The sequence below is a fragment of the Anolis carolinensis genome, chromosome 3, assembly GCF_035594765.1.
Source record: "Anolis carolinensis isolate JA03-04 chromosome 3, rAnoCar3.1.pri, whole genome shotgun sequence".
NCBI classification, from domain to species: domain Eukaryota; kingdom Metazoa; phylum Chordata; class Lepidosauria; order Squamata; family Dactyloidae; genus Anolis; species Anolis carolinensis.
Genome location: NC_085843.1, coordinates 252189905 through 252201897, shown reverse-complemented (window position 1 = coordinate 252201897; position 11993 = coordinate 252189905). Strand labels below are relative to the sequence as shown.

Genomic DNA, 11993 nt, shown 5'->3' with positions numbered 1-11993 from the left:
CCTGTATAATGGGACTTGAGTATCCACATATTTTGGTATTCTCAGGGAGGTCCTGAAACCAACCCCTAATAGATACCACGGATCTGCTGAAGAATGCAGGTATCTTGAGTCTCCAAAGCAAAAAAAAAATGCCCTCACCCAACACAATAAAATGTCCATCACACAAAAGGAAAATTTGTGAAGCTAAGAAATCAGTAATTTGTCAGTTTATCCAAGTAGGGCCTGGTTAACCTATTTTACTATCCCAACTATCTCAAATTAATTTTTAGTTTAAAATTTTAAAATTACTTAAAATTTGAAATTAATACATCAATTAATTAATTTCACTCTGTGGGATATAACACATTTTATTGGCCAATACAGACGTTTACATCACAGTATTTTAAGCATGATTTTTGCATGCAAAATCCAGAATGTCCTGCTGTGTATCTTTCAAGAGTTATTTTGTTAATCAATTCCCTATTCCTTCAATTTAGTAAATGTTTTCCAAAAGCGATATTTAGTAGTAGACATTCAATCAATTTCGCTTCCTGCCATGCATCACTGTTGAGCATGGAGGAAGTGACCTTTTCACCCTAACTGCTGCTAATAGCATTTTCTGCTCTCTGTTCCCATTTTGGAGAAGAATAATCCCAGGGATGTCTGTTCTCAGTGAATCCATAAAGTTTCCGCAGGGCCACACGAGCAGCCTCTTCTTCAGCAGCTAATATGGTTTCACCAGTCCCTTCAGCTAGAAGCTTCTTATTGCTGAAAAGAGAAGAGATGTTCTATGTGGATTATTAGTATTACCTCACATATTAAAGGCATAACATTATATTTGTCACAGCATTATATTTATCAAGTCACTAAAGATCACACAGAATAAATATGAATGGAATACGGGAATAGGTTAAATTAGTTGTCCTTGACAATTACAGGGACTTACAAGGGTCGATCTGAGTTCAACCTGTCTAAAATGGTATGTATGAGTTATTCTAAATCTTTTCTGACTTCTTAGAGAACCGCGCTTCTTCAGCCCTCTAGAAAATGCAGTATAACTTGACCAGATGTCAAATGAAAGAAGTATAGTTAATAAAAAATTAAGTTATCCAAAATCTAAATTCTTTCAGACCTTGTCTACAGAGATTAACATTCCTATGATAGTAATGGCTATAGACTCTTTCAGCCGCTGACCCAGATCTTCCTACACACTTTTTTTAAAATTATACTCCATTTCTAAGAGCAACAATTCCCTGAAGTGTCACAACCCAGAAACAATTTTATCCCACAATCTGCTTTCTGCAGAGGCCTATTCAAAATTTTCTGTCAGCAAGAGCATTCTTTGTGGTAGTCTGCTCAGGGGATACTACTGTTAGGGTATTCCTTAACTCACTTTATGACTCTTCTGATTCTATATAATAGAGAAAAAGATAAAAGTTGTGTTTCTATCATGTGTGGGTGTGGATATACACACATATCAGGTAGGAATGATATGTTTACTCCTTGATACATAATTTTCTTGAATTGCCATTGTCAAAACATGTCAAAAACAGAAACCAAGCATTTTATTGTCATACTCAATAGGCATTAACCAGTGCACAAGTATCCAAGACTAAGAAAATTAAAGCTAATCAGCATCTAATAAATTCAATATGAAATCTACCCGTAAATACCCGGCAGGAAAATAATAAGCAACAGTTATAGAAACCAGAACTGAATTTATAGTGATTCCTGGTATTTGGGGTTGGGGGATGGGTGGGCACAGAGAAAACTAGGGACTGCTAAGAAACGTAGTAAAATAAGAAAGTAACGCAAGACTATGGAAAAGGCAAGATGAAGCCATGTTTGTATAATTACCATAAGTAGCCGCACTAATCTTAACAACAGGCAGGGTTTCTTTACCGATTTCTGAATTCACATTTCATGAATCTGGCCAAAGAATGCAAGAGACAAGTCTCCTCATGTCACAGGAGTCTGACAGATATATCCTGCATAACTGCCAATTAGGGAGATTAGTACTCTTTTCTCTCTCCAAAGGATAAACATGAAATTGATCCCTAACAAAATGCATCTCATACTTTGAACAGTAAAAAAGCAAAAAACGGCGAGTGTCAGTGCAGGTGATTTCTTGCTAGCTGTGTATAGTGGACTGTGTTTGTCTTTAGTGTTACCTCTAGGCCTCTGGGAGACTCAGAGGAAGGCCACTCAATATGTTTTCATGGCCAAGTGGGGATTCAACTCGATCTCCAATTGTAGTCCAATACTTACACCACTATAGCGCTCTAGTACTATATCCTAATATGTATAACATACATTCACAGTGGATACAGATGTTGAATGGGTCTCTGCTTGTCACTTTCTCCAAGTAGAATGGATTTATACATTATTGCTATGTATACAAGTATGACTTCTACAAATACACAATTTTCAGATATGAACTGGTGTGCCTAGAGGCATGTAAGGGAATTATATCATGCATAGCCAATCATAAAGAGCAAGAATGATAATCTCCTCTGGAAATTGTACTAACCAATACAATCCAACGAAGTATAAGGGCAGTGCAGTACTAGCTCCTGATTGTCTAGTTAGTCTTGGTTCTGGAGCAGATATATTCCTCTTGGTCAATTCCTCCATCAGCAAACCCATGGGGTTTATAACATTCCACATCTCGAAGAGTTCTTTTCCTATTAGCTGAGGAATGAAGAAGTCCTGTATATAAAAAGATTTCACATGTAAGTGTTTTTATTCCCGATTTGTAGAATCAAATGGTATATATTAGCTATTTTAAACTGATCCATTATACATGCTTCTTTTTCATTCTTACTGGTAAAAGATTCCAACATTCAGTAATTCACTTGTCCAACTGTATCTCATGTTTCACACTTGTGCACTAATTCTGTAAAAGCCAGACATCAGGTTGGAATTGACAGAGAACCGACAGACTCTTAGGCTGAATCTATATCCTAGCAACTTAATGGATGCAGTTACACTGTAATTTTGCAGTGAGCATCCTCTAATTTTCAAGTATCTCTTATCAAATAGATACATACATAGGCATATGTGTATTCTAATTTTTGAGAACTTCAGTTTTGCATATTAGAAGGCTGGATGTGTTATAATATATTAATTTCAGATTAGAAATATCTTTGACAGTTGTAGATACACATTCTATTCAATTATAACCCTGTGACATGGAATTTCACTAAGGGACAGTGTTATTAGATCCTGCATGCTTTTGCTTCTACAAAAGAACTTTTATTCCAAGGTTAGAAAAATATTCATCATCCCTTGTTCAATGATCTGAAGATCATGTGTCTACACATTAATGTGTAATTTGTAAATGTCAACTTCAAGAAAATTATTTTTTAGAAATATGGTTGGTCTTTGTTTATATTGTTTGAATTTCCTCTTCCCTCTTTCCCCCTATTTTGTTTTCTATCTCTATTGGTCATGTTTAATGTTTCCTTTCTTTGCAATCATACCAAAAATCATATAAAATATGAATTTAAAAAGTGGTGTTACAACACCTGCATTTTGCTGACAAGTCAAAATGCTGTTACTATCTCAAATAATGCACTCTCGAACTATATTAAATGTTTTTTTACAGCAACAATGGTTTTCTCTGGCAAAGTTTATGTCACCTAGCTCTACTTCATCAATTGCATGCATGAAGTAAAAGCTAATAGGAAAGCTGCAGTGAAATTAAATTCTACAATGAACAATGGGATATTATTTATTATATCATGTGTGTTATGGCACGTAGTGATGTTGCCTTAGATGTGTACTTATTCTTCAAGGCATAACAAAATTTTGCTGTGCAAAAACTTACCCTGACAAAGAGCTTTGTTCTCTGAGAGCCACTGCTTTGCAGCAGGGCTCCTATTACAGCAAAGAAAGTCTGCTGAAGCACATTAGTTGGCACAGGAAATTCTGCACAGAGCGTCAAGTCCTGTAGTGACAGGTTTTGAGCCAAGTAGGACACTAATTCTTCACTGGTAAGAAAGTTAACAAGAGCCTCAATGCCAGCAGGCGGCATTTTTGGATAAGCCTCTTCAAAGCACTGTCTGAGGTACAAGTGTGAAAAAGAGTTCCCTTGCAGATAAAGTTCATGATTGTCCTTAAGATTAAGAGCAATGGCTTCTTTCTCTAGTCCCAACACTTGCCGTCTAGACTCCTCGTGTTTAATATAACAATGATTAACGAATGCGGTTTTAAGAAGATCCAATGAAAACTTCTCATGAATCCGGTGACTAAAAGCCTGTATTTCTGCGTGATAATCCCAGTTAGGTTTTTCAGATCTATATAATGAAAGGGAAGAAAACAAATAACAATCAGGACAGACTGTTGAGTGAAACTAGGGATCACTCTAGCACAGTGTTTGTCAAACTATGTTCCTCCAGATGTTTTGAATTTCAGCTCCCAGAAATCTCAGCCGGCTTACCGGCTGTTAGGAATTATGGGACCTGAAGTCCGATACACCTGGAGAACCACAGTTCGAGAAACTCTGTTCTAGCCAATTATTCTAAGCTTGATCTTATAAAGGAAGATCAAGCTTAGAATAATTGCATTCCTAATTATTTCTGACAGAATCTGAGAATGCATAAAATATGAGTTGAGCACAATAAGTTTTTCAGAGACTTTAGAGTTAACAAAACTTGAACAATGGCTTCAAACTTCAGGAAAGGAGATTCCACCTGAACTTTAGGAAGAACTTCCTCACTGTGAGAGCTGTTCAGCAGTGGAACTCTCCAGGTGGAAACTCCTTCTTTGGAGACTTTTAAGCAATGGCTGGATGGCCATCTGTCGGGGGTACTTTGAATGTGATTTTCCTGCTTCTTGGCAGTGGGGTTGGACTGGATGGCCCACAAAGTCTCTTCCAACTCTATGATTCCAGTTATTAAACGTATTTTGAGAACAGAATTGTACAAATGGCACTTTGAATTACTATACTTCAAGTCAAAATGTGCCAAGACATGTTCTTTTTCTGTATGGATAAACTCTGTAATGTTTAACAAGCTGACAGGAAGCAGGGAGTTGTGACAGATATGAAATTCAGACAGCAGAACATACTGCTTTTGCAACACCCAGCACAGTCATATTATGTTTCTTCTTTCATTCACATAGTCTCAGTCTAAAACGAAAAAAGTATCACTGAAATTAGCATAAGGGACAGAAGAATTAAGAGCATTTCTGCAGCCACGTGTATAGTGAATAAATGCATATAATCACATGGGATTACGGATGTACACACTTAAGTCATCATGGGACAATAGTGGAGGGTTTCAATTCCCATTCAGTCATGGAAACTCCCTGGGTAACCCTGAGGAAGTCACACTCTCTAAACCTCAAAGGAAGGCAAAGGCAACCCCCAGTGAACAAATCTTGCCAAGAAAAACCTGTGATAGCTTTGCCCTAGGATCACCATTAAAACAGCAAAATAATAATTATTTTAATTACAATTTATTACTGTGTTTTATTGTTATTTTATTTCAACGTGTTCTATGATAATCCCTGTTTGTTGTAATTTTTGACACTCAGTGTTTTATTGTTTTTGGATAAATTTTATGTATATTTTATGTATTTTACTTTGCTCTGTGTTACCATGTAAGCCGTCCCGAGTTCCTATCATTATCATTAAGGCTGACAGATGGGAGTTCTAGCTCTACTGGCAAATTTTGTTGTGATCTACACTGGATCATCATGGATGTCTGTTTAAAATAGGGGGTTAAAATAAAAGTGGTTGAACACTCTAAAATTGACCTCATTAGATGCAGTGAAGTCATTTATTTCCTCTTTTTCCTTTTAATGTGCAAGCTACAGAGCCTTACATTTTGCAAAATATATCCAACATATCCAAAATAGTGTGTAGCCCATGACACCAGTTTCCACCTGTGAAACATTGGAGGTATGTCACCTCAATAAACACCAGGACTCTGTGTATGAAATGCTGGTAGAGCTACTGGGATGTTAGGAATGGTGCGAGCTGAAGTACAAAATGCCTGGAGGGCCGAAGTTTGCCCATGCCTATTTTAAACAATACCAGCAATAAAAAGCTTCATCTCTTGTCCTAAATCATACTCTGAAATGAAAAAGGTTGGGATATGTGGTCTAGATATTAGTGGGTAAGGACTGTGAATTCAATGCAATTCTGGAACTCCAAATACTTCTGGACTCATAGAATTGGAAAAGACCTCATGAGCCATCTAGTCCAACCCCTGCCAAGAAGCAGGAAAATCGAATTCAAAGTACTCCTGACAGATGGCCATCCAGCCTCTGCTTAAAAGCCTTCAAAGAAGGCGCCTCCACCACACTCTGGGGCAGAGAGTTCCACTGCCCAACAGCTTTCACAGTGTGGAAGTTCTTCCCAATTTTCAGGTGGAATCTCCTTTCTTGTAGTTTGAAGCCGTTGTTCCGTGTCCTAGCCTCCAAGGCAGCAAAAACAAGCTTGCTCCCTCCTCCCTATGACCTCCCCTCACATATTTATACATGGCCCTCATCATGTCTCCTCTCAGCCAGCTTTGAATGCGATTTTCTGCTTCTGGGGGGGGGGGGGGGGGTTGGACTAGATGGCCCATGAGGTCTCTTCCTACTCTACTATTCTATGATTCTATGATTCTCTTCTGTAGGCTTGTTCTCCAGCCCTTTGATCATTTTAGTCGACTCCTTTTAATTTTTAATATACCAGCACATCTTTAGCCCTAGGTGGATCTCAGGATTCTAATATAGGCAAAACAAGTCCACAATTTGACTATCCTGGGTACAAAATGCACAAAATAAATTATTTATATATGGTCACAACCATATATAAATGCCCCCCAGTGGGGCACCGGGTTAAACTGCTTAGCTGCTGAACTTGCTGACCAAAAGCAGTTCAAATCTGGGGAGTGGGGTGAGTTCCTGCTGTTAGCTCCAGCTTCTGCCAACCTAGCAGTTCAAAAACATGCAAATGTGAGTAGATCAATAAGTTCTGCTCCAGCGGGAACGTAACGGCCATCTATGCAGTCATGCCGGCCACATGATCTTGGAGGTGTCTACGGACAACGCTGGCTCTTTGGCTTAGACATGGAGACGAGCACCAACCCCCAGAGTCGGGCAAGACTAGACTTAATATTAGGGAAAATCTTTACGTTTACCATAGCAATGATTAGCAAAAATAAAGCAACACATGCATTGTTTATTCAAGAACATGCATAAGTTTGTTAAACCTTTTGCAGCTGGTGCAAAGATCTGGGCAAACTTCGGCCCTCCAGGTATTTTGGACTTCAACTCTCAAATTCCTAACAGCCTAGCGGCTGTTAGGAATTTGAGAGTTGAAGTCCAAAATACCTGGAGGGCCGAAGTTTGCCCATGCCTGTTCTATACTGTAGAATTAATACAGCTTGACAACACTTTAACTGCTGAATGCCCTCCACTGAGGGGATGTTGAGGCCCTGTATACTCGGGAAGCCCTTCAGAAGGCAGGCCGCACCCCAAGCAAGCCCTTTCCAGCCCTCTCACCGGCGCCGCGGGGGTTCCAGGCGCCGCAGATACTCCAGATAAGCGCGGACCCATCGCTGGTTCTCCCGACGCGGTTGGGAGCGGAGCGGGAGGCGCCTCGTGGCCGCGGAGAGGAGCGGGCGTAACAGCGCCGACGCCATTGCTTTCAAACAGCAAAGAGGAGGAGGAGGAGGAGGAGGAGGCGCACCACGGCCAGGCGCCGGCCGGAAACACGGGCCGCCGCTTTTCTGTTCCGGGCGATTCAGTTTCCTCGCTGAGAGAAAGTTTCTTCGCCACTCCGCTGTGTAATTAGTGCTGATATCGAAGCGGATTGCAATGCGAGTCGTCTTAGCTCAGACATGGGCCAACTTCGGCCCTGCCTCCAGGTGTTTTGGACTTCAACTCCCACAATTCCTAACAGCCGTTAGGCTGTTAGGAATTGTGGGAGTTGAAGTCCAAAACACCTGGAGGCAGGGCCGAAGTTGGCCCATGCCTGTTTTAGCTTATTAAATATTGTCTGATCTAATTATTATCGTTTATGTTTAATGTGCTACATTACGTGTTAATGGCACTGAAGTTTTAATATGTAAAGGCTGCACGTCAACTAGTTGATGTAGTACTTTGAATTGTTGCTCATCACATTTTGTCTTCACTGCCAAGATAAAATTCAGATTTGAACTGGATTATATGGCAGTGTAGGGCCCTTCCAGACAGGTCCAATATCCCAGAATCTGATCCCAAGGTTTCTATTTATCCCAGATTATCTGGCAGTGCAGAGCCGTGGTGGTGCAATGGGTTAAAACCTTTGTGCCGGCTGAACTGCTGATCTGAAGGTTGGCAGGTTGAATTCACGAGACAGGGTGAGCTCCCTTCATCTTGGAAAGAAGTGACGAGTGGAGTGCCACAGGGTTCTGTCCTGGGCCTGGTTCTGTTCAACATTTTGATTAATGACTTGGATCAGTGTGGTCCAACCATGTGGCTCACCAATTCCTTTTTGTTGGCCCTTGCCCTTCTACTGGAAAAATATCTTAATTATGGCTGAAGATCAGGGATCGTTTTCCTTCTTAGCTAAGGAACCTCGCTGGGTGGCCTTGGGCAAGTCCCTCTCTCTCAGCCTCAAGAGGAATGCCTCGGAACAAATCTTGTCAAGCAACCCCCGTGACAGAATTTGCCTTAGGGACACTATAACTCAGAAATAGCATGCAGGAACATAAAATAATGTGTAGAGAACTGAGATCTAGAACTCCTCGTGGTGATATGCATTGGCTCATTTAACATTTCTGATCTCCAATTATGTTAACAGTATCAACAATAAAAGCAGTATCCGCAATTACCTTCTTGTTTTAAATCATGGGGCCCCTGGTGGCACAGTGTGTTAAAGCGCTGAGCTGCTGAACTTGCGGACCAAAAGGTGCCAGGTTCAAATCCCGGGAGCGGAATGAGCGCCCGCTGTTAGCCCCAGCTCCTGCCAACTTAAGCAGTTCGAAAACATGCCAATGTGAGTAGATCAATAGGTAACGCTCCAGTGGGAAGGTAACGGTTCTCCATACAGCCACATAACCTTGGAGGTGTCTACGGACAATGCCGGCTCTTCAGCTTAGAAATGGAGATGAGCACCAACCTCCAGAGTCGGTCACGACTGGACTTAACGTCAGGGGAAACCTTTACCTTTATCTTTAAATCATACTCTGAAGAAATCCTGGGATATCTGGTGTGGATATTTATAATTAAGGTTTGTGAAAAACTTGATAAATTCACTATAAGTTGGAAATAAATAAATAAATAAACAATAACTTTATTTTTGTATCCCTCCACCATCTCCCTGCAGGGACTCGGGGTGGCTTACATGGGGCCAAGCCCGACGACACAATTAAAGTAGAGTAAATACAGTAGAGTCTCACTTATCCAACACTCGCTTATCCAACGTTCTGGATTATCCAACGCATTTTTGTAGTCAATGTTTTTAATATATCATGATATTTTGGTACAAAATTCGTAAATACAGTAATTACTACGGAGCATTACTGAATATTGAACTACTTTTTCTGCCAGATTTGTTGTATAACATGATGTTTTGGTGCTTAATTTGGAAAATCATAACTTAATTTGATGTTTAATAGGCTTTTCCTTAATCTCTCCTTATTATCCAACATATTCGCTTATCCAACGTTCTGCCGGCCCGTTTACGTTGGATAAGCGAGACTCTACTGTAAAAACATAGTGCACAGTTCATAGCATAAAAGAGATAAAAACAGCAGTACAGTATAAAACGGAATATTATAACAATAGTTCATGATATCAACCAACCACCAGGCACAATTTCTATTGTCTTCATGGGAGGGGAGACTAAGGCAGTGATACACAATAGGATGATGGCTAAAGTGCGTAAGAGAGAAGGACCTAATAAGGTGCAGGATCGATTATTAATGCCATCTGGAGCTGGATTATCTAATGACTGTCTCGCCAAAAGCCAAATGGAACATCCAGGTCTTTGTTTCCTGGATAGGGAAGGAGCTAACCTAATCTCCCTGGGGAGGGAGCTCAGAGCCGGGGGGCCACAACCGAGAAGGCCCTCTCTCTCGTCCCCACTAGTCATAACTGTGAGGAAGATGGAAGCGAGAGGAGGGCCTCCCCAGATTTTAGAGATTGCGTAGGTTAATAGGGGAAGACGAGGTCATGAAGATATGCAGGTCCCAAACTGTTTAGAGCTTTATAGGTGATAACCTGCACCTTGAATTGGCCCCGGAATGTTATCGGCAGCCAGTGGAGCTGCTTAAACAGAGGGTGACTTGAAATGACTTGAAGGCACACAATAAGCTACATTGGTCTTTTGCAGCATAAAGAGGGGAATGCAAATGGTTATGTGGCTGCCCCTTTAACTGGCTTATTTTTCCATGAGCTTTCATTTATATAAATCACTTCTTCAGGTGCAGGACAAAATATTAAAGCTTCAGGTATAAAACATATGTATACAATTGGGAGAGTGGGATAGAACTGAATGTTTATATCCATATAAGCATATCCAAATGAAATCCAGTAGTCTTAAAAGCTGCAAACATGTTCTATTTTCTCTCTCCTTCTCTTTCTTGTCAATAGAACAGTGTATTAAATTGTATACATAAGTTGACTTATTTCTTTTGCAGTAATCACAGGATCTTTTTCCATTATGCAATTCTCCCTTCAAACCAGAACATCTGATTCAATTGGCCCTTGATGTCCTTTGTAGATAAAATCCAAAATGTGTTCGTTTGCAGCACAAGAATATAGTTACCTCTGTTTAATAATCTATCCAATTACGTCAAGCAGTCCTTATTTAACAAAGTGTTTCCAAGTTTTCCTGCTGTCTTAGGTCCAATATGTTGAAGGGTCTTTAAATAATTAATGTTTAGAGCATGCAACAAAGACTGGGCTTTAAAAGGAATGGAAAACCAGTGCAGTTAAATACTTTGAAAGCCACAGATTCCTGTCTGATCTTGAAAGCTAAACAGGGTCAACCCTGGTTATTACTTGAATGGGAACTGTCAATAGATATAAGGTGCTATAAGTTATATTTCTAAGGAAGGAACTGGAAAAGCCACCTCTGAATATTCCTTCCATAACTATGAAATTAATGAAACTGCTGTAAGTCAACAGGTGCATAGACACACACACATGCAGTTTATATAAGGCAAGTGTTAGATGTCTACAAAGTATACAGTAGGAACTAACTAGTTAAGGCATGGATAAGTGTCCTAACTCCTGTGTCTAAGAAAGGAGGAAGTTGATGCACCAATCACAGCAGTTATCTGAACTTGCAGGAGCAATGCTGGATTCAGAAGTACCACTAAGTCTATCATTGCACTTATATAATGTTCCAGGATTTCCACAGGCTTTATAGCATGAGTTGAAATAAACAAACAAAAACTTGTATATCATTAGCATTGAGAAGGGACCCAGCCTTGGAACTCTGGATGATTTCATTCAGTGGATTAGATAGACGTCAAAATTGCTTGGTAGGCACTTTTTGTGTTATAATAACCTTGTCTTGTAACACACTGGTCTGAATTTTGATGAATTGGGTGCATGTAGCATTGCAGTCTGTACATTAGTAAGTGCGACTGAGGATGTAGTTGTACTCATGTCCAGCTATCAGACTTCCCACAAGTAGCTGTTTGGTCACCATGGGTACATCTACACTGCAGACTTAGTGCAGTTTAATACTATTTTCACTGCCATGGCTCAATGCTACGGAACCCTGGGATTTGCAGTTTGGTAAGGAACCAATACTTCTTGGCAGATAAGCCTAAGACCTTGTATAACAACTCCTCTCAGGATTCCATTTCATTGAGCCATGGCAGTTAAAGTGGTGTCAAACTGCATTGATTCTACAATGTAAATGCACCCCCATGTAAAGCTAAACAGACATTGGAAACGACACAACATGACTTTTCTCGTGTACTTTAGTTCTGTTTGTTGTTTAAAATCAAAGTATAGGATGTGTTAAAGGTTTCTACAAATGTTTATACGGAATAGAAATGTATAAACAAGAAAGAGATGCC

The 11993-nt window shown here is 40.0% G+C and overlaps 1 protein-coding gene across 1 annotated transcript; it reads right to left on the bottom strand.

The window, feature by feature from the left end:
* Window positions 1-331: 331 nt before the first annotated feature.
* Window positions 332-7735, bottom strand: mrpl44 (mitochondrial ribosomal protein L44). The gene is made up of 4 exons (XM_008106249.3): window positions 7477-7735; window positions 3809-4277; window positions 2510-2688; window positions 332-747 (listed from the first exon to the last, which is right to left on the bottom strand). The coding sequence occupies exons 1-4, from the start codon at window positions 7614-7616 to the stop codon at window positions 576-578; spliced, it is 960 nt and encodes a 319-aa protein (XP_008104456.1). The 5' UTR covers window positions 7617-7735; the 3' UTR covers window positions 332-575.
* Between the last annotated feature and the right edge of the window lie 4258 nt (window positions 7736-11993).

Excerpts from the sequence above, each read along its gene's own strand:
- mrpl44 (XM_008106249.3), bottom strand. The coding sequence starts at position 7,616 with ATGGCGTCGGCGCTGTTACGCCCGCTCCTCTCCGCGGCCACGAGGCGC. Across the intron at positions 2,689-3,808 it reads GAACAAAGCTCTTTGTCAGG|GACTTCTTCATTCCTCAGCT; the intron begins GTAAGTTTTTGC and ends TTTTATATACAG. Across the intron at positions 748-2,509 it reads TACTTCGTTGGATTGTATTG|CAATAAGAAGCTTCTAGCTG; the intron begins GTTAGTACAATT and ends TTCTCTTTTCAG.